The sequence below is a fragment of the Staurois parvus genome, unplaced genomic scaffold, assembly GCF_062004578.1.
Source record: "Staurois parvus isolate SC_StPar_1 unplaced genomic scaffold, SC_StPar_1.0 ptg000485l, whole genome shotgun sequence".
NCBI lineage: Eukaryota > Metazoa > Chordata > Amphibia > Anura > Ranidae > Staurois > Staurois parvus.
In genome coordinates, this window is record NW_028318281.1 from 854,212 (window position 1) to 879,614 (window position 25,403).

Below are 25,403 nucleotides of genomic sequence, written 5' to 3' on the forward strand. Positions count from 1 at the left end.
TGTGGGTAAGGCCCGGTATAGGATTGGATTGTCAGCTCTGTGGGTAAGGCCCGGTATAGGATTGGATTGTCAGCTCTGTGGGCAAGGCCTGGTATAGGATTGTCAGCTCTGTGGGTAAGGCCTGGTATAGGATTGTCAGCTCTGTGGGTCAGGCCTGGTATAGGATTGTCAGCTCTGTGGGTCAGGCCTGGTATAGGATTGTCAGCTCTGTGGGTCAGGCCTGGTATAGGATTGGATTGTTACTCTGTGGGTAAGGCCTGGTATAGGATTGTCAGCTCTGTGGGTCAGGCCTGGTCTAGGATTGTCAGCTCTGTGGGTCAGGCCTGGTCTAGGATTGTCAGCTCTGTGGGTCAGGCCTGGTATAGGATTGTCAGCTCTGTGGGTCAGGCCTGGTATAGGATTGTCAGCTCTGTGGGTCAGGCCTGGTATAGGATTGGATTGTCAGCTCTATGGATGAATGTTGTCACAGATGTGATGATGAAGATGAGAAATAGGGCTCAGAGTGTTAGCTCTCCTGGCGAGTCCAATAACGGTGATGGGCACTGTGGGTGGTGAGAAGTATAGAAAGATTGGAGTGTCAGCTCCTTGGGCAAGTCTGGTGACAGGTTAGTTATGAGGGGGATGGGCAGTGCAGGAAAGGATTGGAGTGTCAGCTCTGTGGCAAGTTTGGAGACAGATTATAGTCAGCATTGGGGTGATGGGAAGTATAGGAAGGGCTTGTAATGGAGTGTCAGCTCTGTCGGCGAGTCTGGAAACAGGTCAGCTGTGTGGTCATAGCCAGTAGAGGAAGGAATTGGAGTGTCAGCTCAATGGGCAAGTCTTGTGACAGGTTATTGGCAAATCTGGGGTGATGGGCAGTGTATGAACGCCTTGCATTGGAGTGTCAGCTCTGTGGGTAAAACTGATGATAGATCAGCTCTGTGGAGGTGGGTAGTATAGGAGGTGATGGGAGTGTCAGCTCTGTGGGCAAGTCTGGTGCCAGGTCATCTCTGTGGTGATGGGCAGTATACAGGGGGATCAAAGTGTCAGCTCTGTGGGTTAGTCTAGTGCCAGGTCATCTCTGTGGTGATGGGCAGTATACAGGGGGATCAAAGTGTCAGCTCTGTGGGTTAGTGTAGTGCCAGGTCATCTCTGTGGTGATGGGCAGTATACAGGGGGATCAAAGTGTCAGCTCTGTGGGTTAGTGTAGTGCCAGGTCAGTGGCAAATCTGGGGTGATGGGCAGTGTATGAACGCCTTGCATTGGAGTGTCAGCTCTGTGGGTTAGTGTAGTGCCAGGTCAGCTCTGTGGTGATGGGCAGTATACAGGGGGATCAAAGTGTCAGCTCTGTGGGTTAGTCTAGTGCCAGGTCAGCTCTGTGGTGATGGGCAGTATACAGGGGGATCAAAGTGTCAGCTCTGTGGGTTAGTCTAGTGCCAGGTCAGGTCTGTGGTGATGAGCAGTATACAGGGGGATCAAAGTGTCAGCTCTGTGGGTTAGTGTAGTGTCAGCTCTGTGATGATGAAGACAGGGTGCAGAGTGTTAGCTCACCTGGCGAACCCCAACAACTTCCAATATATGAATGTGAAGGCACTGTCACCAATGATGGAACAATCACCAGGATTGCTGTGACAGGCATAGAGTGTCAGCTCTGTGGGCAAATCAGTCCGGTAACAAAGGAGAGCAGAGGCACTTCATGGGTGGTGACAGACCAGGCAGCAATGTCCACTCCTGAGACCGCAGACGTCAAGATTGGAGTGTCAGCTCTGGGGACCAGTGCCATTACAGGTACAGAGGAGGAAAGTGTCTGCTCCTTCTATGGGATCACAGGCCGGGTGCAGAGTGTCAGCTCTGGGGGTGAGCACTTATAGGGAAGTAGAGGGCCCTGATAAGTCAGAGTGTCAGCTCTCTGGGCTAGACCAGTGACGTGTTGTAGCATCAGCTCTTCTGGGGGGTGCACAGTGACAGGTAATAGAGTGTCAGCTTCATGGGGGAGAACAGTGACAGGTAATAGAGTGTCAGCTTCGTGGGGGAGAACAGTGACAGGTAATAGAGTGTCAGCTTCGTGGGGGAGAACAGTGACAGGTAATAGAGTGTCAGCTTCGTGGGGGAGAACAGTGACAGGTAATAGAGTGTCAGCTCCGTGGGGGAGAACAGTGATGCTTATCGGGCCAGCTCCACAGAAAGCAGACAGACCATAGAGTGCAAGCTCTGCAGGGGAGACCAGTAACTGGTCACAGAGTGTCAGTTCAGTGACAGGTCAAGGAATTAAAGTGTCAGCTCTGTGGGTAAGCCTGGTGACAGATCATCTCTATGGGGATGGTTGGTCAGTCAGGGAAGAGATTGGAGTGTCAGCTTTGCAGGAGAGTCTGGTGACAAGATAGTTCTGTGATGAATGGTAGAGATCAGAGTGTCAGCTCTGTAGGTCAGTTTGGGTATAGGATTGGAGGGTCAGTCAGGATTGGACTGTCAGCTCCGTGGGTCAGTCAGGGTATAGGATTGGAGTGTCAGCTCTGTCAGTTGGGGTCGGAGTGTCAGCTCTGGGGGACAGTCTTGATACAGAATTGGAGTGTCAGCTCCGAGGGTCAGTCAGGATTGGAGTGTTAGCCCCGGGAGGTCAGCCTGGTTTGGAGTGTCAGCTCCGTGGGTCAGTCAGGATTGGAGTGTCAGCTCCGTGGGTCAGTCTGAGTATAGGATTGGAGTGTCAGTTCTCAAGGTCAGCCCCGGGGGGGTCAGCCTGGATTGGGCTGGCAGCCCCGGGGGGGGTCAGCCTGGATTGGGCTGGCAGCCCCGGGGGGGGTCAGCCTGGATTGGGCTGGCAGCCCCGGGGGGGGTCAGCCTGGATTGGGCTGGCAGCCCCGGGGGGGGTCAGCCTGGATTGGGCTGGCAGCCCCGGGGGGGGTCAGCCTGGATTGGGCTGGCAGCCCCGGGGGGGGTCAGCCTGGATTGGGCTGGCAGCTCCGGGGGTCAGCCTGGATTGGAGTGTCAGCTCCGGGGGTCAGCCTGGATTGGAGTGTCAGCTCCGGGGGTCAGCCTGGATTGGAGTGTCAGCTCCGGGGGTCAGCTTGGATTGGAGTGTCAGCTCCGGGGGTCAGCCTGGATTGGAGTGTCAGCTCCGGGGGTCAGTCTGGATTGGAGTGTCAGCTCCGGGGGTCAGTCTGGATTGGAGTGTCAGCTCCGGGGGTCAGCCTGGATTGGAGTGTCAGCTCCGGGGGTCAGCCAGGATTAGAGTGTCAGCTCCGGGGGTCAGTCTGGATTGGAGTGTCAGCTCCGTGGGTGAGGTGATGGGTGGTAGAGATCAGAGTGTCAGTTCCGTATGATGGTGGTGGGGGGGATGGGTGATCTCGGTACCTGGGCTCCTGTGAGGAATCTCCGGTCTCCTCCGGTCCTCCGCCTGGGCCGGCGGTCAGCTGGCTGTGGTAGTCGGGTGTCCCCGGTGTATATATCGGGAAGAAAGCTCGGATGGATCTCCGGGAAGGAGGAGCTCAGTCCGGCGGCCTCCCCTCACCTCACCGACACCTCGGCCTTCCGTTCACCGGGATCATCAATATGCAGCAAAGGGCGGGGCAGCGGGACAGACCAGCACTGATAGGCTGCCCGGTAAGCTCTGGTGGGCGGGGTCACAGCCGGTGCACATGAAGAAGGCTGCAGGGGGGGGTAGGTGGAGCGGAAGAAGCGGAGAGCGCTGATAGGCTCTATGGTGAGCCCCGTGGGCGGGGCTGGAGCCGGTGCACTGGGTGACGTAGTAATGGTTGTTGCCAGGAGAGGGAGGGAGAGAGAGGAACCCTGGATGGAGGGGGGGTGAGAAGACCACCAAGGGAATCCTACGGGGGGGGACATGAGAAGACTGCACCCTGGGGAAAGGGGGTGCTATGACAGGATTGCATTGGGAGGACATAGTGGGACTGCACCGGGGGGGGGGGGGTATAGTGGGACTGCACTGAGGTGGGGGGTACGGTGGGATTGCACTGAGGCGGGGGGGTATAGTGGGACTGCACTGAGGCGGGGTATAGTGGGACTGCTCTGGGGGGGGGTATAGTGGGACTGCACTGAGGCGGGGGGGGGGGGGGGTACGGTGGGACTGCACTGAGGCGGGGGGGGTACGGTGGGACTGCACTGAGGCGGGGGGGGGTACGGTGGGACTGCACTGAGGCGGGGGGGGTAAGGTGGGACTGCACTGTGGCGGGGGGTACGGTGGGACTGCACTGAGGCGGGGGGTACGGTGGGACTGCACTGAGGCGGGGGGTACGGTGGGACTGCACTGAGGCGGGTGGGGTATGATGGGAGGGTATGATGGGACTGCAGTGAGGCGGGGGGGGGTACGATGGGACTGCAGTGAGGCGGGGGGGGGTACGATGGGACTGCAGTGAGGCGGGGGGGGGTACGATGGGACTGCAGTGAGGCGGGGGGGGGTATGATGGGACTGCACTGAGGCGGGGGGGTATGATGGGACTGCACTGAGGCGGGGGGGTATGATGGGACTGCACTGAGGCGGGGGGGTATGATGGGACTGCACTGAGGCGGGGGGTATGATGGGACTGCACTGAGGCGGGGGGGTATGATGGGACTGCACTGAGGCGGGGGGGTATGATGGGACTGCACTGAGGCGGGGGGTATGATGGGACTGCACTGAGGCGGGGGGGTATGGTGGGACTGCACTGAGGCGGGGGGGTATGATGGGACTGCACTGAGGCGGGGGGGTTATAGTGGGACTGCACTGAGGCGGGGGGGTATGATGGGACTGCACTGAGGCAGGGGGGTTATAGTGGGACTGCACTGAGGCGGGGGGGTATGATGGGACTGCACTGAGGCGGGGGGGTTATAGTGGGACTGCACCGAGTGGACAACAGTGCGCAGTCTAGGGGGGCCTGGAACACCTCTCTATGGGGCCCGGCGGTGGTTCCAGGAGGTGAGGTCATACACACCTTGTGGTGTTTTCACTGCATTGAAGTACATCGGGCTCCTGTTGGAAATGAGCCCCAGAACACGTGTACATGGCGTGTCACCGTATGTATGTACAGTCCTTCCAATAGATCTGCCGGGACTTTTTTCTCTTTGAGGAACTTTATTGTAACACCACCTGACCCGGCTCCGTCCGACTGACGCGTTTCGCCCCGACCAGAATTTGCTTTCTTTTAAGTCAGGGCCCACACCTAAGAACAGCAACAGGTCAGAGAATGTCAGCTCTGCAGGTGAGAACAGTGACGGGTCAGAGAGTGCCAGCTCTGCAGGTGAGAACAGTGACAGGTCAGAGAATGTCAGCTCTGCAGGTGAGAACAGTGACGGGTCAGAGAGTGCCAGCTCTGCAGATGAGAACAGTGACAGGTCAGAGAGTGCCAGCTCTGCAGGTGAGATCAGTGACAGGTCAGAGAGTGCCAGCTCTGCAGAGGAGACCAGTGACGGGTCAGAGAGTGCCAGCTCTGCAGAGGAGACCAGTGACGGGTCAGAGAGTGCCAGCTCTGCAGGTGAGACCAGTGACAGGTCAGAGAGTGTCAGTTCTGCAGGGGTGACCAGTTACAGGTCAGAGAGTGCCAGCTGTGTAGCTGAGAGCAGCAACAGGTCAGAGAGTGTCGGTTCTGCAGGGGAGTCCATTGACCGGTCAGAGAATGTCAGCTCTGCAGGTGAGAACAGTGACGGGTCAGAGAGTGCCAGCTCTGCAGGTGAGAACAGTGACAGGTCAGAGAATGTCAGCTCTGCAGGTGAGAACAGTGACGGGTCAGAGAGTGCCAGCTCTGCAGATGAGAACAGTGACAGGTCAGAGAGTGCCAGCTCTGCAGGTGAGATCAGTGACAGGTCAGAGAGTGCCAGCTCTGCAGAGGAGACCAGTGACGGGTCAGAGAGTGCCAGCTCTGCAGGTGAGACCAGTGACGGGTCAGAGAGTGCCAGCTCTGCAGAGGAGACCAGTGACGGGTCAGAGAGTGCCAGCTCTGCAGAGGAGACCAGTGACGGGTCAGAGAGTGCCAGCTCTGCAGAGGAGACCAGTGACGGGTCAGAGAGTGCCAGCTCTGCAGAGGAGACCAGTGACGGGTCAGAGAGTGCCAGCTCTGCAGAGGAGACCAGTGACGGGTCAGAGAGTGCCAGCTCTGCAGAGGAGACCAGTGACTGGTCAGAGAGTGCCAGCTCTGCAGGTGAGACCAGTGACAGGTCAGAGAGTGTCAGTTCTGCAGGGGTGACCAGTTACAGGTCAGAGAGTGCCAGCTGTGTAGCTGAGAGCAGCAACAGGTCAGAGAGTGTCGGTTCTGCAGGGGAGTCCATTGACCGGTCAGAGAGTGCCAGCTCTGTAGGTAAGAGCAGCAACAGGTCAGAGAGTGCCAGCTCTGTAGGTAAGAGCAGCAACAGGTCAGAGAGTGCCAGCTCTGCAAATGCTAGTAGCAACGGGCCAGAGCGACATCTCTGCAAATAAGAACGCTGACCGGTCAGAGAGTGCCATAGTGATGGAACTCTTTTTGTCATCTCACAGATGCATGCATGAAGGATGGGAACGCACATACTGGCTGTATTACAAGGCACAGCTCTCTGCAGAAAAGCAAATCTGTAAGTGAAATCATAAAACAGGTTTTTCAAGTAGCTCTAAACCCTAACTGGATGAAATTTAGTTTGCGAATCTACTGTTTATCATAAACAACTGCCATGAGTATTTTTTCTAAAAAAAAACAGTTTTCACTTTTTATCACCTTCCTTTTTTCCATCTCTTTGCTGCTGATCTCCTTCTACCTCTTTCAGCAATTTCTTGTCTAGATGCACTCACACTGGCTGCATGTCATTGTTCTGGACCAGCTTCCTGGGGGACAGGGACAGAGCATTGTCACTCCATAGCAGAAAGATCCTGAACAAGGAGCTTCACAGCAGGTATTGTTTTATGCTGGCCCACATGGTAAAAGGCAGCGTTTTACCATGCAAGCAGCTGTCATAGTCGGCACTTCGCTACTTTAACTGGCAATTGCACGGTCATGCAACACTTCCCTCATCCTCTGGAACTCTCTACCCCAATTTATCAGACTCTCACCTACTCTGCTCACTTTTAGGCGATCTCTGAAAACCTCTCTCTTCAGGGAAGCCTATCCTGCCCTCAGCTAATAATGGAATCTTCTACTCTTCCAACCAATCCATCCCCCAGTTATTAACTTTTGTACCACTAGCCCCTCCCTCTTAGATTGTAAGCTCCAAGGATCAGGGCCCTTCTATCCCTCTTGTATTGAACTGTATTGTCTCCCGTTATATTGTAAAGCGCTGAGCAAACTGTTGGTGCGATATAAATCCTGTATAATAATAATATATAAATCCTGTATAATAATAATATATAAATCCTGTATAATAATAATAATATATAAATCCTGTATAATAATAATAATATACAAATCCTGTATAATAATAATAATAATAATATATAAATCCTGTATAATAATAATATATAAATCCTGTATAATAATATATAAATCCTGTATAATAATAATATATAAATCCTGTATAATAATATATAAATCCTGTATAATAATAATATTCAAATGAAATGTATATCATTTTTTGGGGTTGGCAGCTTTCTTTTGCTGGTATTTGAGCACCACTGTTTTTATTTTAAATATATAAACAAAAAAAGACTGAAAATTTGGAAAAAAAACAATATTTTTCACTTTCTGTTATAAACATATCCAATAAAAAAATTCAAAAAATCAAATTTCTTTATAAATTTAGGCCACAATGTATTTTGCTACATGTCTTTGGTAAAGAAAAAAATCCCAATAAGTGTATGTTGATTGGTTTGTATGAAAGTTCTAGCATCTCCTAGATTGTAAGCTCCCAGGATCAGGGCCCTCCTAACCCTCTTGTATTGAACTGTATTGTTGCTGTATTGTCTCCCTGTATGTTGTAAAGCGCTGAGCAAACTGTTGGCGCTCTATAAATCCTGTATAATAATAATAATCTACAAACTATGGAATATATACTGGAATGTATGCAGCTTTTACTTTCTGAGCGTCTATCACATCTTGAAGTGTGAAAATGCCAGGGCAGTACAAACACTCCCCAAATGACCCCTTTTCCGAAAGTAGACACCCAAGCTATGTGCTGAGAGCATGTTGAGTCCATGGAAGACTTTCTTTTTTGCCACACGTTTTTGGAAAAAAAAGTTTCTTTTTTTTTATACACAAAGTTGTCATTTTATTACATATTTCTCACACATGCCATTGGTAAATGTAGAATTACACCCCAAAACACATTCTGTTATTTCTTCTGAGTATGGGGATACCACGTGTGTAAGACTTTTTGGGAGCCTATCCTCATAGGGGGGCCAAAAACCAACGACCACCTTTCGGCTTTCAAAGAGCATCATTTTTTTTTTTTTTTTTTTTAAATTTCACTTCCTAACCACCCATCAGTTTTGGAGGCCCTGAAATGCCAGGAAAGTGCAACCCCCGCCATCCCCAAATAACCCCTTTTTGGAAAGTAGACACCCCAGGGTATTTCATAAGAGGCATGGCGAGCATTTTGCAGATCTCATTTTTTTTTGTCACAAGATGTTGAAAAATTTTAAAAAAAAGTATATATTCTTTTAATTTTTCAACATCTTGTGACAAAAAAATGAGATCTGCAAAATTGTCACCATGCCACTTCGCAAATACCTCGGAGTGCCCGCTTTCCAAAAAGGAGTAATTTGTACTATCCTGGCATTTCAGGGCCTCCGAAACTGTGATAGTAGTCAGGTGGCAGTCAGAAAATAAAATGAGGAAAATGCACTCTTTGAAAGCCCGAAGGTAGTTATTGGATTTTGGGCCCCTGTACGTGGCTAGGCTGCCAAAAAGTCTCACACATGTGTCATATACCCATGGGATGTGTGAGAAATATTTAATTAAAATGACAACTTTGTGTAAAAAAAAAAATCGTTATTTTCCTAAAACTTGCGGCAAAAAAAAAAACATTTTCCATTGACTCAGCATGCCTCTCAATAATTACCTTGCAGTGTCTACGTTCCAAAAAGAGGGGCTTTTGAATTGTCCTGGTATTTCAGGACCATTACGTGTATGGCCAGCATCAGGAGTTTCTACCACACATCCACCCACTCTTCTAATGTTTGGGCGTGCATGTAATGTGCATAACAAAAACCTAAAGAACTGATTTCTCTATTCACATAAATCAATGTGGATAAAGAAATCTCTGCCAGAAAAAAAAGTATATGGTGAAGCATAGGAGCGATCTGCCCACTGACCACCTCACACTCCTAATACTGGGAATACACATTCTATTTTTACCTGCAGATGGAGATTTCCTACTGCAGCCCTGCATGCACTGACGTATGTATTCTGAGAGCAAACACCCTGCTGCCTTCAGTATACACCAGGGGCGGACTGACCATTTGGAAACTTGGGCACTGCCCGGGATCAGTAGGGGGCCCCATGAGATGCCCTGGTACCTTTTTCATAGGCTTTTTTGAGTTTGGGCAAGGACACAGGGGCCCCATGATCCCCTATTGCCCGGGGGCCCCATGAGTTGTCAGTCTGCCCCTGGTATACACAGTACATTTTTGCAGCTGATTGGCATTCCTGCAAAGCAAACAGCAACAACAGTAACAATAACACACAGTAACAAAACATTAACTCAATCAAACTACAACTTTTTTTTTTTTTTTACTTTTTTTTTGTAATTTGACTTTTTCATAACCATAACATTTCCAGTCTTTGATTTTAGGGTCTCTCAAAATGTAATAGACAGTTTCCCGACTATCTATTGTGTGCCCTAGAGTGTGTTGTGCTGTACTCTGAAACTAATACTCCACTAGTGTGTGGTAGCAAGGAAGCCGTCCTTGATGCACAGGCCAGGTTGGCCAGGATAGGAAGGGACAAAAAAAAAAAATAAGTGTTTCACCTCAGTCACGTTTACTACATTCACAACATCTTTTTTGTGGTGTCCTTTGTGTTGGGGTACCTGGGAGGAAGTCTGGAACATGCCTCCCATGCAGCTGGCTAAATGCATCTGGATTTGGGCTTTGGGCCACAGTGCATTCTGGATACAACAGGGCTGTGATGATCACTTCCTGAAATAGACACTTTTTGTACCAGTGTTTAACTCTTTGGGACACTAAATGTGGCTTCATCATTTGGACATTGAAGTCTACACCTCCCATATGAGGACTATCGTCATGAACAGAGAGGCTTTTCAACTACACCAGATGCCGTGTTTATTGGGACTGTCACTTCGGGGTAAATGGAAGATAGGATGAATACGTCCTGTTTGTCCTTCCATTTCCAAGTGGGGTGTTAAGCCTTTGGGGGAAGCCCCTCTGATTAGGTCGCATGGAGCCACAGCAGCTAATTTCTTTAACCATTTGCCCTCCTGATTTGAGGATTTACCCCCCCCCCCCCCTTCCTCAAAAGGCCTTTTTTTTTTTTTTTTTTTTGCATTGCCGTGCTGCGTTACTTTGACAATTGCACACTCATGCAACGCTGCACCCAAATGCAATTTACAGCCTTTTTTTTTTTTCCCCACAAATAGAGCTTTCTTTCGGTGGGATTTGATCGCCTGTGCATTTTTTATTTTTTGCACTATAAAAAAAAAAGACCGACACTTTTGAGAGAAAAAAATATTTTTTAGTTTTTGCTATTAAACATGTCCAGTAAAAAAAATAAAAATCACATTTTGTCAAATTTAGGCCAAAATGTATTCTGCTCCATGTCTTTGCTAAAAAAAAAAATCCCAATACGTGTAAATTAATTGGTTTACATAAAAATTATAGCGTTTACAGATGGCGGTGTATATATACTGGGATTTTTTTGTATTATTTTTACTAGTATTGGTGGCGATCAGCTACTTATAGCAGGCTGTGGCGAACATTCTGACACTTTGGGGAACTGACTTGGTGTCACTGACATCCCCAGTGACACCAATACAGTGAGCAGTGCTAAATGTACTAATGGCACTGGTCAGGAAGAGGTTAACATTTGGGGCAATCAAAGGGTTAACTGTGTGCTGGGTGTGTGTGTTTACTATGGGGCTGTGTCTGTGTGCTTCACTGTAAGCACACTGCTTTGCATGGCTGTGCTGTGCACAGCCATGCAAAGCAGTGTGCAGTAGCTGACAGGGAGGAGAAAACAAAACTGTTCTCCTCCCCATTGGAGATCCTCGGTAATCACCGGGTGCCGGTGAGTAATCACCGCCCGGGACCCGTTTATTAACAGCCATGGCAGCGTGGGTAGGACGCGCGCGTGCCCCCTACCCGGAAATGCAAAATCGCGTATATATACACGTGGTTGTGCGCACTCTTGCCACCCTGTAGCAGTATTTCTGCTATAGGGCGGTCGGGAAGCAGTTAACCCCCCTGGCGGTATTCCCGAGTGTAGCTCGAGGTTAAGTTTCAGCACCACAAGCGGTAACCCCGAGCTACACTCGGGAATACACTGCAGCGTTGCTCCGGGATCTCTTCTTCACTTACCTTGTCCTGCACTCCCGCGATGTCCCTCCTGCTGTGTCCCCGGCAATGTCCTCCAGCCGATGCCGGCATCTGTCTTCCGGGTTCCGTCCCCTGCGACGTCGGGACGTACAGGGGACTGAACGGCGGGAAATTTGAAAGTTGTAAAAGTGACATTCACTAAAATCACATAGTATAACATTCCTGTATCAAACCATTTCACATACATTTTGTCCCGAGTGCTTTGTCCGGCGCCCTGCCTGCATTTTTACTGTTCTTTCTGCCTGGAAACTGAGAAACGTCCATGGCGTCCAAAAAGCGTCCCTTTAGGTCAAAAGCGGTTTTAGACCGGCTAGAGAACAGCGATAGTAAATCAGAACCACTTGCAGAATTGAGTGATAATGATTCGTGGGGGAAATTCCTCATCAGACACTGAAAACGATTTTGCGGCTGAACTCAACGATGTGCGAACTTGGCGCTCTATTTCAAATTTCAGTGTTTTTGGTTTGATTATAATATCACTTCCTCCTGTGCCCTTATCCCCTCCCTACTAGATTGTAAGCTCGAAAGAGCAGGGCCCTCGAACCTCTTGTGTATTGTTCTGTTACTGTATTGTCTCATGTTCTGCCCCCCACTATAATGTACAGCGCTGAGAACCTTTTGGCGCTATATAAATGTATAATAATAATAATATTATTTTTTATGATTTATTATATTATAATTTATGATTTCGTGTTTCAAATTTTATCATACCCGGGATGTTTACTAGACTCTCTTGTTCGGACAGATTTCAGTGAGTTATTCCTAAAAAATTACAGGCCTACAATAAAAAAAAAATACATATTTCCGTGCAAAAAAAATGTACCGCTTTGAGCACAGAAATATGGACATAATCAGACCGCTAGGGAGGCTACTGAGCAAATGTTTAAAAAATTATACACTTGCATAAAAGTTGTCCTTAAACAAATGGTACTCCTTATGGAAGAAGGGTGACACCAAGTCCCATTGTTTCCCATGTAGTCTGGGTATTCAGGGGGCTCTACTTGTCTCTTCCCTCAAACTTTCAATCAGTATACAGTATATAGCCTGTGACCCTCTCCAAGAGCATATACATTTTGACCCCATATCTGGCGTGCTTGCTGGGGAGATATTGCTTTATTTCAAAAGTCTGACAGAAAAATGTACAAGGGACTCGGGATGTTTTGTTAGTCCATATACACATCTGCGAATTTCTGGGAAAGGTAGTTTATGAGGAGTCAAATTTTGCGGAGCCAATCCTAGTCAGCGTCACCCCTAGCATGGCAGACGGTATTGTTGAAATGCATAAAATGTCTGACATCTTTTCCTGGCCATTGAAGCTGAGAACATGTGATGAATCGGGTCTGTGGACCGACATGGACACAATTCATTCTTTTTTTGTAATGCCTGTATTAAGGGTTAGGCCCAAACCACAGAACACATTGGAGGTGAATTACTGAAGGCATACAGACTGCGCATTTTGCAAGTGCAGTTTTCCACAAAGCTTAGTAAATAGGAGGGAACTCTGCTGATTTCCATTATGTTATTATGTGCAAGAAAAAGTACCGTATTTTTTGCTCCATAAGATGCACTTTTTTTTTTCTCCCAAAAAAATGGGGGAAATGTCTGTGCATCTTATGGAGCGACCGAAGCAGTATTCCCATCACCGCCATGTTAGAATACTGGGCCAGCCGCTCGGCTCTACTGTGCAGAGAAACCTGCTCCTCGTTCCTACCTGCTCCTCGTTCCTACCTGCTCCTCGTTCCTACCTGCTCCTCGTTCCTACCTGCTCCTCGTTCCTACCTGCTCCTCGGTCCAGCGGTGTCCTGCTTTCACCGGACGTCTTCTCTGCTCGGCATCAGCATCTTCAGTGTGGGCACCCGGCTGTGACAGCTTGCGGCTTCACAGCCGGGTGCCAACTGCGCATGCGCGAGAAGCGCTGCGCTTTGTGAATGGCCACCTGTAGTCTTCTGGGACTTGTCACGTGTCCTACAAGACTACGGGGAGGAAAACTCAGCGGAAGTGGGAGCGGGTACCTGTCAAATTCGGGTACCCACCGCTCCCCAAAGGTCTGCAGTCTCTGGTCATCGCCTGTACCGTGTCCGCAGTCTCTGGTCATCGCCTGTACCGTGTCCGCAGTCTCTGGTCATCGCCTGTACCGTGTCCGCAGTCTCTGGTCATCGCCTGTACCGTGTCCGCAGTCTCTGGTCATCGCCTGTACCGTGTCCGCAGTCTCTGGTCATCGCCTGTACCGTGTCCGCAGTCTCCGGTCATCTCCTGTACCGTGTCCGCAGTCTCCGGTCATCTCCTGTACCGTGTCCGCAGTCTCCGGTCATCTCCTGTACCGTGTCCGCAGTCTCCGGTCATCTCCTGTACCGTGTCCGCAGTCTCCGGTCATCTCCTGTACCGTGTCCGCAGTCTCCGGTCATCTCCTGTACCGTGTCCGCAGTCTCCGGTCATCTCCTGTACCGTGTCCGCAGTCTCCGGTCATCTCCTGTACCGTGTCCGCAGTCTCCGGTCATCTCCTGTACCGTGTCCGCAGTCTCCGGTCATCTCCTGTACCGTGTCCGCAGTCTCCGGTCATCTCCTGTACCGTGTCCGCAGTCTCCGGTCATCTCCTGTACCGTGTCCGCAGTCTCCGGTCATCTCCTGTACCGTGTCCGCAGTCTCCGGTCATCTCCTGTACCGTGTCCGCAGTCTCCGGTCATCTCCTGTACCGTGTCCGCAGTCTCCGGTCATCTCCTGTACCGTGTCCGCAGTCTCCGGTCATCTCCTGTACCGTGTCCGCAGTCTCCGGTCATCTCCTGTACCGTGTCCGCAGTCTCCGGTCATCTCCTGTACCGTGTCCGCAGTCTCCGGTCATCTCCTGTACCGTGTCCGCAGTCTCCGGTCATCTCCTGTACAGTGTCCGCAGTCTCCGGTCATCTCCTGTACCGTGTCCGCAGTCTCCGGTCATCTCCTGTACCGTGTCCGCAGTCTCCGGTCATCTCCTGTACCGTGTCCGCAGTCTCCGGTCATCTCCTGTACCGTGTCCGCAGTCTCCGGTCATCTCCTGTACCGTGTCCGCAGTCTCCGGTCATCCCCTGTACCGTGTCCGCAGTCTCCGGTCATCCACTGTACCGTGTCCGCAGTCTCCGGTCATCCCCTGTACCGTGTCCGCAGTCTCCGGTCATCCCCTGTACTGTGTCTGCAGTCCATTGGTTCAGAATATTTTTATTTATTTTTTTTTTCTTGTTTTCCTCCTCTAAAAGCTAGGTGCATCTTTATGGAGCGAACAATACGGTAGTTTTTGCTTTAATTATTTTCCCTGCATGTGATTGGATATAGCGGGTAAAATAAGTCACCATTTTTCTCAGTAAATATAATTCTAAAGGTGCTATTGACATGAAATTTTCCCCACATGTCAGTAACAACACATCCATACATACAAAGAAACCAAAACAAATACATTCAGAAATTAAGTTATGTGTAATAAAAATGGAATGACTCAGGGAAAAAGTATAATATATAAAAGTATATAATAGCCATAAAAACATCCTGTGTTTTGTTTTTGCACTGGAAGGAAAAAATACCGGAAGGTCTGTTACAGAAATAATATTTTTCTCGTAGTCCAATTACAGTGGAGGTTGGAGGGAACCGTCTAGCTGTGTCTGTTCTTCGTGTCACAAACATATTGGGAAATAAAATACCATTGAAGCATAACCGCATTGAATTGTGGCGGCTAATCTCGCAGGGATCGCACCTACAAGTCGAGGCTTGCCATTTTCTCATGAGTGTTTATATTCCTGCTTCGTATTTTCTTCTCGTGCTTCAGAAAAACAGTGACTCCGGGAGAATTGATAGGAGGAGGGGCCATTTCAAAAAAAAAAAAAAATGAAAATACTTTTTCTATTTTGCTGTTTTTCTCCAGTCTGCTCTTTAAGGCACCTAGCAATTTTTAAAGCTCCTAGAAGCTGTTATCAGGGCCACACAGTGGCTTAGTAGTTAGCACTTCTGCCTTGCAGTAATTGGGTCATGGGTTCCATTCCCAACCACGGCACTTCCTGCACGGAGTTTGCACGTTCTCCCTGTGTTCGCGTGGGTTTCCTCCGGGTGCTCCGGTTTCCTCTCACTCTCCAAAGACATGCTGGTAGGTTAATTGGCTCCTGTCTAAATTGTCCTAGTTTCATCCCTGGCCATGCGGGATCTCCTGCATGGTGGGGGTTGGGGAAAGACCTGGCAACCTACCCTGTAAAATAATTGCTAAGAGAGTTCATGGAAAAAGTCACTTACGAGTGACGGTCCATGCAATCGCCAAGGGTCGGATGGGGCACTATTCCTCCCAAGGGTCGGATATGACTGAATGGATAGATAGAAGCTGTTATCAGCATTTTTTGTTCTGCTTCTAGAAAATAATTAGTGTTTTCCTATGTGCCCATGCACACTACCGTATTTTCTGGCGTATAAGACGACTTTTTAACCCTTGAAAATGTTCTCAAAAGTCGGGGGTCGTCTTATACGCCGGTATACGGCATGCTGACACTTGGGGGTTTATTTACTAAAGCTGGAGAGTCCAAAATCAGACTCCCTTCTGCATAGAAACCAATCAGCTTCTAACCTCAGCTTGTTCAATGAAGCTTTGGCAATGCAACCTGGAAGCTGATTGGTTTCTATGCAGAAGGGAGTCTGATTTTGGACTCTCCAGCTTTAGTAAATAAACCCCTTGGTGTCAGGGCGGCACTTTTTAGGGGGGCATTGCGGTGCCGCCGCCGCCCCCCCCTTCCAAAAGAAGGGACACTAAGTACAGGGGCAGGCAGGAGGCTGCTGCTCCTTCATTTCAGCTGCGCAGAGCAATACAAAACCGCATGTCCTTGCTGGATGGAGAGAGACCTGTGGTGTTTGCATACAGGTCTCTCCCCGTCAGCTTTACTCGGCGATGGCCGGTGGGGAATCTCCAGCCGGGACCTGGTGATTGACATCCCTAGCTGCCAATGGCGGGTTGGCTCGGGCAGCGCACCCTACCCGGAATTGCACATCACGTGTATATATACGTGATTTTGCACAGTCCTCCCACTTTGTTTTATTATTATTATACAGGATTTATATAGAGCCAACACTTTGCGCAGCACTTTACAAAATGAAGGCAGATATTACAGTTACAAAACAATTTGGTACCAGAGGACACAGAGGGCCCGGCTCGTTAGAGCTTACAATCTAGGAGTAGCAGTAGTTCTACTATATGGTGGCGAGAAAGCAGTTAAAAAATTTTTTGACTTGAAGATTATTTAAAAAAAAACGAAACATGAAAGCAGAGACCCTGAAGAAAAATGATTTATCGTGCACAAACTTTCAGCAAAAATTACACTAAATTTAATTTTAGGGCACACAGACACAATCTATTACCCAATTTATGGTAGCATATAAAAGACGAGGTTGTAGTAAATAGATCTCTTAGATTGTAAGCTCCCAGGATCAGGGCCCTCCTAACCCTCTTGTATTGAACTGTATTGTTGCTGTATTGTCTCCCGTTATATTGGAAAGAGCTGAGCAAACTGTTGGCGCCATAAATCCTGTATAATAATAATAATAATAAATCCTGTATAATAATAATATATAAAGCCTGAATAATAATAATACATAAATCCTGAATAATAATAATATATAAATCCTGTATTATTATTATACAGGATTTATATATTATTATAATACAGGATTTATATATTATTATTATTCAGGATTTATGTATTATTATTATTCAGGCTTTATATATTATTATACAGGATTTATATATTATTATAATACAGGATTTATATATTATTATTATTCAGGATTTATGTATTATTATTATTCAGGCTTTATATATTATTATACAGGATTTATATATTATTATTAATATTATAATATATAAATCCTGTAATAATAATAATAATAATATATAAAGCCTGAATAATAATAATAATAATATATAAATCCTGTATATAATAATATATAAATCCTGTATAATAATATATAAATCCTGTATTATTATAATAATATATAAATCCTGAATAATAATATGTAAATCCTGTATAATAATAATATATAAATCCTGAATAATATGTAAATCCTGTCTAATAATAATATATAAATCCTGTATAATAATAATAATATATAAATCCTGTATAATAATAATAATATATAAATCCTGTATAATAATAATAACCAAAGTGTCAAGCCTTAAAATTCATGTGCCTGTGAAATGGCAAGAAACTTCAGTAGCCCTGATTTTTTTTTTTATTTAAACCCCCTTACAGGTCATCAGTTTAGAGTTAACCGTGACTAATGGGCCTAGAATAACCAATCTCCCTCTTGCGTGCACAGCGATATCTAATGTGTTGCGCACTCGATGTTTTTTTTTATTTTATACATAAGCATCCCCAACGCCTGTGTTTACACATGTATGTGCGTAGGGGGTGGGGTTAAGTGCTTAGGTGTAACATTTACACTTTTTTTTTCTTTTTTTCACTAAATTCTATATTCTATCACATAGGAGACCCAAAGTCCCCTATGTGATAACCTTTTGATATGACAGGTTCTCTTTAGTGAGACATTTTTGGATCTCTGAACCCTGATGTGTCACCTGCCCCCCATTGAAGTTAGTAGAATGCAGATCATGCTCCATTGGCTTCTTCAGCCACAGAGGTCATGGAAAGTGAAAGCCAAACCCAGGCGTTATGTAGTACACGCCGTTTCCAGGTTCATACAATGTAGGGGAGATTGGTGAGCGGACATTTGCTGGTCTTCCTCCCCTCTACCCAGCAGCACTGACCATGCTGGCTGCAGGTGAGACAGTGGAGCCCAAGCAACATGAGAGGGGGCCCACCTGCGGGTGAGGGTGAGAACATAATGTGGGTGAGTGGAAGCAATTGGGCTTCTGTACAGCCACCCGATTGCATCCACCTAATAACTGACAGTCAGCTGAACAGACTTACACATATTAGTAAGACCTCATCTGGAATATACAGTTCAGTTTTGGGCACCTATTCACAAAAAGAACATTGGGGAACTGGAGAAAGTACAGAGAAGGGCAACCAAACTGATAAGAGGAATGGAGGAGCTCAGCTATGAGGAAAGATTAGAGGAACTGAATTTATTCTCTACTGAGAAGAGGAGATTAAGGGGGGATATGATCTTCATGTATAATACACAAGGGGGGGATATGATCTCCATGTATAATACATAAGGGGGGGATATGATCTCCATGTATAATACATAAGGGGGGATATGATCTTCATGTATAATACATAAGGGGGGGATATGATCTCCATGTATAATACATAAGGGGGGATATGATCTCCATGTATAATACATAAGGGGGGATATGATCACCATGTATAATACATAAGGGGGGATTGATCACCATGTATAATACATAAGGGGGGATATGATCTCCATGTATAATTTATTATTATTATTATTATTATACAGTATTTATAAAGCGCCAATAGTTCGCTCAGCGCTGTACATTACAAAGGGAGACAGAACATGTGACAGAACAATACCAATACAATGCAAAACATGAGAGGATCAAGGGCCCTGCTCTTTCGAGCTTACAATCTAGGAGGGAGGGGGTGGTGGCACAGGAGGAGATAGCTGTGGGGGATGGAGTGGTAGGAAGAGTGGAGGAGGTCGGCAAGTTAGCAGGGGGTGGGGTAGGCTTCCCTGAAGAGATGGGTTTTCAGGGTGCGCCTAAAGGAGAGGAGAGTAGGTGATAATCTGATGGGTTGGGGCAGGGAGTTCCAGAGGATGGGTGACACCCTGGAGAAGTCCTGGAGGCGGGCATGGGAGGAGGAGACCAGGGAACTAGAGAGAAGGAGATCTTGTGAGGAGCGGAGTGTGCGTGTTGGGCGGTACTTGGATATTAGGTCGGTGATGTAGTTCGGGGCAGTATGGTGGACAGCTTTGTACATCAGCGTTAGGATTTTGATCCGTTGCACAATCGGAAGCCAGTGGAGGGATTGGCAGAGGGGGGTGGCGGAGACAGAGCGGTTGGAAAGGTGAATGAGTCTGGCAGCCGTGTTCAGGATGGACTGAAGAGGGGATAGCCAGCGGCGAGGCAGGCCAGTGAGGAGGGAGTTGCAGTAGTCGAGTCGTGATATGATGAGGGAGTGGATGAGCTGTTTAGTGGTTTCTGGGGTTAGGAACGTGCGGATTTTGGCGATGTTGCGGAGGTGGAGTCTGCACGAGTTTGTTAGTGATTGGACTTGGGGCTGGAAGGATAGGCTGGAGTCCAGAATGACACCAAGTACTCTGGCCTGCAGGGCGGGTTTGATGGTAGCGTTGTTGGATGTGACGGAGAAATCAATGGGGGGTGGTGTCCGGGCTGGGGGGAAGACAAGAAACTCGGTTTTGGAGAGGTTCAATTTAAGGAAGTGGAGCGACATCCAGTCTGATATGTCACTCAGTAGGTGTGTGATTCGGGCTGAGACCAAGGGGGTGAGGTGGGGGGTTGAGAGATAGATTTGTGTGTCGTCGGCATAGAGGTGGTAGTTGAAGCCGTGAGAGTGTATGAGTTGGCCAAGGGAGGAGGTATAGATGGAGAAGAGAAGGGGCCCGAGTACAGAGCCTTGAGGGACCCCAACAGAGAGGGGGAGTGAGGGGGAGGTGGTAGCATTATAGGTAACGCTGAAGGAGCGTTGTGACAGGTAGGATGAGAGCCAGGAGAGAGCAGAATCTCTGAGGCCGAGGGAGTGTAGTTTTTTGAGGAGGAGGGGGTGGTCGACTGTGTCAAAGGCCGCAGAGAGGTCAAGGAGTAGGAGCACTGAATAGTGGCCATTAGCTTTGGCGGTTAGCAGGTCGTTGGAGAGTTTGAGTAAGGCAGTTTCGGTGGAGTGTAGGGGACGGAAGCCGGACTGTAGGGGATCGAGGAGGTTGTTGTCGTTGAGGTGAGAGCATAGGCGGGTGTAGACAAGGCGCTCGAGGAGTTTAGATGTAAATGGGAGCAGGGAGATGGGTCTGAGGTTGTTCGGGTCATTGGGGTCCAGGGAGGGCTTTTTAAGTATGGGGGTGATGTGTGCATGTTTCAGAGGGGAGGGGAAAGTGCCTGAGGAGAGGGAGAGATTGAAGATGTGGGTGAGAGAGCGTAGGATGGAGGAGGAGGAAGGTCGTAGGAGTTGTGAGGGGATAGGGTCGAGGGGGCAGGTGGTGAGGCGGGCATCAGAGAGGATCTTGGAGACTTCCTCGATGGTAGTAAGGTCAAAGGTGTGGAGTGTTGGGGGAGCTTCAGTATGAGGAATGTAGGGTGGGGTGGAAGAGGAGGTCAGAGCAGTGGTGGGGCTGTGGGAGAGGGGTGATGAGGGGGTAGCTGAGTGAGGGTGAAGGGGGTTCACCCCTTATATATACATAAGGGGGGATGTGATCTCCATGTATAATACATAAGGGGGGATGTGATCTCCATGTATAATACATAAGGGGGGATATGATCTCCATGTATAATACATAAGGGGGGATATGATCTCCATGTATCATACATAAGGGAGGCTATGATGTTCATGTATAATACATGAGGGGGGGGGGATATGATCTCCATGTATAATACATGAGGGGGGGATATGATCTCCATGTATAATGCATAAGAGGGGATATGATCTCCATGTATAATGCATAAGGGGGGATATGATCTCCATGTATAATGCATAAGGGGGGATATGATCTCCATGTATAATACATAAGGGGGGATATGATCTCCATGTATCATACATAAGGGAGGCTATGATGTTCATGTATAATACATGAGGGGGGGGGGATATGATCTCCATGTATAATACATGAGGGGGGGATATGATCTCCATGTATAATGCATAAGAGGGGATATGATCTCCATGTATAATGCATAAGGGGGGATATGATCTCCATGTATAATGCATAAGGGGGGATATGATCTCCATGTATAATGCATAAGGGGGGATATGATCTCCATGTATAATATATAAGGGGGGATATGATCTCCATGTATAATATATAAGGGGGGATATGATCTCCATGTATAATATATAAGGGGGGATATGATCTCCATGTATAAATACATCAGTGGTTCATATAGTGAACTCGGTGTAGAGTCATTCTTTCTGAGGTCATCACAGAGGACAAGGGGGCACTCTACTTCTGGGGAAAATAGATTTAATCTCCAAACACGGAAAGGTTTCTTCACAGTGAAGCTGTGAAAATGTGGAATAGACTCCCTCAAGAGTTGGTTCTGGCCAGCTCAGTGGATTGCTGTAGGAAAGTCCTGGGTTGTTTCTTGGATACACAGAATATAACTGGATATAACATTTATAGATAAAGTTGATCCAGGGAATATCCGATTGCCTCTCAGGGGATCAGGAAGGAATATTTTCCCTGCAGGAGCAAATTGGATCATGCTTTGCTGTTTTTTTTTTTGCCTTCCTCTGGATCAACTCTGGGTGTAGGATTATAACTTTTTTTTTTTTTTTTTTTTAAATGGTTGAACTGGATGGACTTTTGTCTTTTTTCAGCCAGACTAACTATGTAACTATAATCCTGGCCAATGTAACACCCCAGACTGAATGTAACCCACCCCCCCCTACTGCTGCAGCAGTGGAAGGGGTAAAGGGTAACATTAAAAATGCACAATTCTTCTAAATAACATGCAAGGAGGATGCCCTAAATCTGCATGTGATGTGACGCACCTGTAAGATGTCCTACGGAAAAAGTGACCATAGTTGGTCAATGACATCAGCAAGCACTACACGTTTATATTCAGCTGCCATTCACGGCACCATAACAACCAATAAGCCTGTGCAGTTGCCTGTGTTGTGGCAACAAACTGGCATCATTGATTGCTAAGATGCAGGCGGCTGGCCAGCACAGCATCATCGGTTGCTAAGACACAGGCGGCTACGAGCAACCAGAGAGCAAGAAATTGTCATTTAGTGACATGTTTGGTATCTAGTTACTTGACACAACTTCATCTGTTAAATATTAACAATAAATTGAAAAACTGAAAATATAGGTTTGATAAACACTTTTTTGCTAATATGATTTTTGCACAAAAAAAATGGCTGTCTGCCAGGGACAACGGCAGATCAAGCTTCTGTATTGTATTCCAGCACGGTCTCTTGTAGTCCGCCTGTAGTCTACACCAGGGTGCATGTGACAGGGTGACAATGCAAAAGCACAGTTGGGAGACAGGGACAGAGTGTTGTCACTCCCTAACAGGAAGTATCTAAACAAGGAGCTTTGTGGCAATTTAAGTTGCAAATATGCAAAGATTTGAAATAACTTGTGAAATGGGGCTCCAGCCGCTGCATAGGAAGCCTTCTTCAAGACTATGCTCAGGAGAGCGGCCCCTACGCGCTCGTCAGCCCCCCTATGTTTGAAAACATGCGTCATTAATGTATATAATATTATTGCGACATCTTACAGTACATACGTTTTTAATTATTAAGACTGTGACTGTGTAAACTCCATACAGCTTCTTGTAACCATTTTTTTTTTAAAATGCATTGTGAAACTTTACAGCCAACAGTGTCAGTTTTGTTTTCCAATTGGTAGTTTTATTTTGCTATGGGAGGAGGAAGGATCATAAGTGGTTTTGTGGTTTTACTTGTTTTTGTGCTTTATATGTAAAACCAAAAACCAAAACGTCTTAAAAAAATAAATAAATAACTGATACAAAATAAAAATACTAGCAAATACAAAAACACTTTTTTTGTGATTTCTCAAATTTCTTTGAAAGTCATTAAATTGTATGTGAATGTAAACAATTTGCAAGGAACACAGTGACACTAGGTGCTGTTAACAAAATATAGCCCATGTTCATTAAAATGTAAAGCAGGTATATTACAGTTTTTTTCGTATTTTTTTTTTTGCAATGAGATGACTGTTCATCCCTATTTGTTAATGCAGCTTGGGGGGCTGTGGGCGGAGCCTGCAGAAGACTCTCAGCAGCTTCTGCCAACATCATACATGGTAATACAAACTGCTCTGCTGCTGTCTATCAAATGGCGATGGGGGCATGACAACTGGATCTGACTACGGGACTAGAGGCGCAATGGCAATGGCTGGATGGGGGCATGACAACTGGATCTGACTACGGGACTAGAGGCACACCGGCAATGGCAATGGCTGGATGGGGGCATGACAACTGGATCTGACTACGGGACTAGAGGCGCAATGGCAATGGCTGGATGGGGGCATGACAACTGGATCTGACTACGGGACTAGAGGCACACTGGCAATGGCAATGGCTGGATGGGGGCATGACAACTGGATCTGACTACGGGACTAGAGGCACACCGTGCATCAGCACAGTGTCCTTTAGCTCCCAAGTCAGAAGAATGGATGCAAACTAGTTGAAAATAGGAGTGCTACCTCAATAATGAGAGAGAGGAAAAAATAAAAAAAACACAACAAAATGCACACAAGCAGAAAGGAAAATAAAAATAGTGTGATGATAGTGGCTGCTGCTAACATCAAATTGTGTTCCCACAATAGTGAAGCAAATTAAAAATAAATAAGTGATGTAGAGGGATCCCTCTGATGAAGTCACGTGGGAGTGATGTAACGCGTAAGGGGCTTGGCTCTGGGCAGACATGAATAGTGAGTTCGGCTGACAACAAGTGAAGCCAGCAAATGATGATTTTATTCATTTACTACATGTGAGTGTATTACTGTTTCTTAATAATTTTTTCTATTGGTACATACTGCACCATGGCAGTGTCCTTTGTTCCCTATCAAGGATAGGAATGTGTGACCTCCATCACCCTTAACCGCCTCCCGCCCACCATATAAGGTAATGACGGGTGCAAGGCGGTTCTCTCGTTCTGGGAGGACGTCATACGACATCCTCCCATTCTAACCATGCGTGGTTCCGGGAGCGTGCAGCACGGCGATCAGCAGTGCGCTGTGTCCCTTGAACACAGCGGATCACCGGTCAACGGAAAGAGCCGAATATGTCGGCTCGGTCATGTGATCAGCTGTGTCCAATCACAGCTGATTGCATGTAAATAGGGAAATGCGGGTTATTGGCATTTCTGTCCTCACAAGCTGTCACGCTGACAGAGGAGAGCCGGTAATCGGCATTCCTCAGAGGGGACATCTACACTGATCATCAGGGCATTGATGATCAGTGTGCCCTGATGATCAATGTAGCCCCAGAAGTGCCAGCTGTCAGTGCTCATCAATGCCACATATCAGTGCCTACCAGTGCACATCAATGCCACATATCAGTGTCTATCTGAGCTGCCTTTCAGTGCCACCTATCAGTGCCAGTCAATGCCGCCTATCAGTGCCAGTCAGTGCTGCCTATCGGTGCCATCTATCAGTGCCATATATGAGTGCTGCCTATCAGTGCCAGTCAGTGCTGCCTATCAGTGCCTCCTCATCAGTGCCCATCACTGCAGCCTCATTAGCGCACATCAGTGAAGGAGAAAAATCACTTATTTACAAAATTTTATAACAAAAACTAAAAAAAAACTTTTTTTTTTCAAAATTTTCTGTGGTTTTTGGTTTGTTTAGCAAAAAATAAAAAACCCCGAGGTGATTAAATACCACCAAAAGAAAGCTCTATCTGTCTCAAAAAAATGATAAAAAATTTCATATGGGTAGAGTGTTGCATGACCGCGCAATTGTCATTCAAAATGTGACAACGCTGAAAGCTGAAAATGGCCTGGGCAGGAAGTGGATTGAAAAAGTGAAGAATCCCTTTGCCTATTTGATATCATAAAGCGCATTTCCATGTGCTCTGAGGTGGGAGTTCTGTGAGCACTGAGGTGGCACTATATGTTATGTGCACTATTTTACTTGATGGTGTTTGGGATATCAGCACAAGAACAAAACGCATGAATTATGGAAGAATCTTTATTACAAATTGATTTTACATTTATGGATTCTTTATGGACGTTTTATTCAGTTATGTCACTTTTATTTTTTGTAGCTATTATTTAGCACATCACCTTTTTATTTTTAATGGATGCAAACTGACCTCATCAGCGCAGATCTGCTTTCTTACCTATCGTGGTCAGTGCGA

At 47.1% G+C, this 25,403-nt stretch overlaps 2 protein-coding genes across 2 annotated transcripts in view; one reads left to right on the top strand and one right to left on the bottom strand.

The window, feature by feature from the left end:
• SLC45A4 (solute carrier family 45 member 4) overlaps positions 1-3,514 on the bottom strand; it is a 287,627-nt gene extending 284,113 nt beyond the window's left edge. The window contains exon 1 of the mRNA XM_089689534.1: positions 3,331-3,514. The gene's annotated coding sequence lies outside the window, so the exon portion shown is untranslated. The remainder of the gene's footprint in view (positions 1-3,330) is intronic.
• A 1,539-nt stretch (positions 3,515-5,053) lies between these two features.
• On the top strand, positions 5,054-6,382 carry LOC149452300 (uncharacterized; the record flags this gene model as incomplete). The annotated part of the gene is made up of 1 exon (XM_089689532.1): positions 5,054-6,382. A coding segment is annotated over one exon (1,329 nt), but the record flags the coding sequence as incomplete, so codon positions are not given.
• Positions 6,383-25,403: the final 19,021 nt, after the last annotated feature.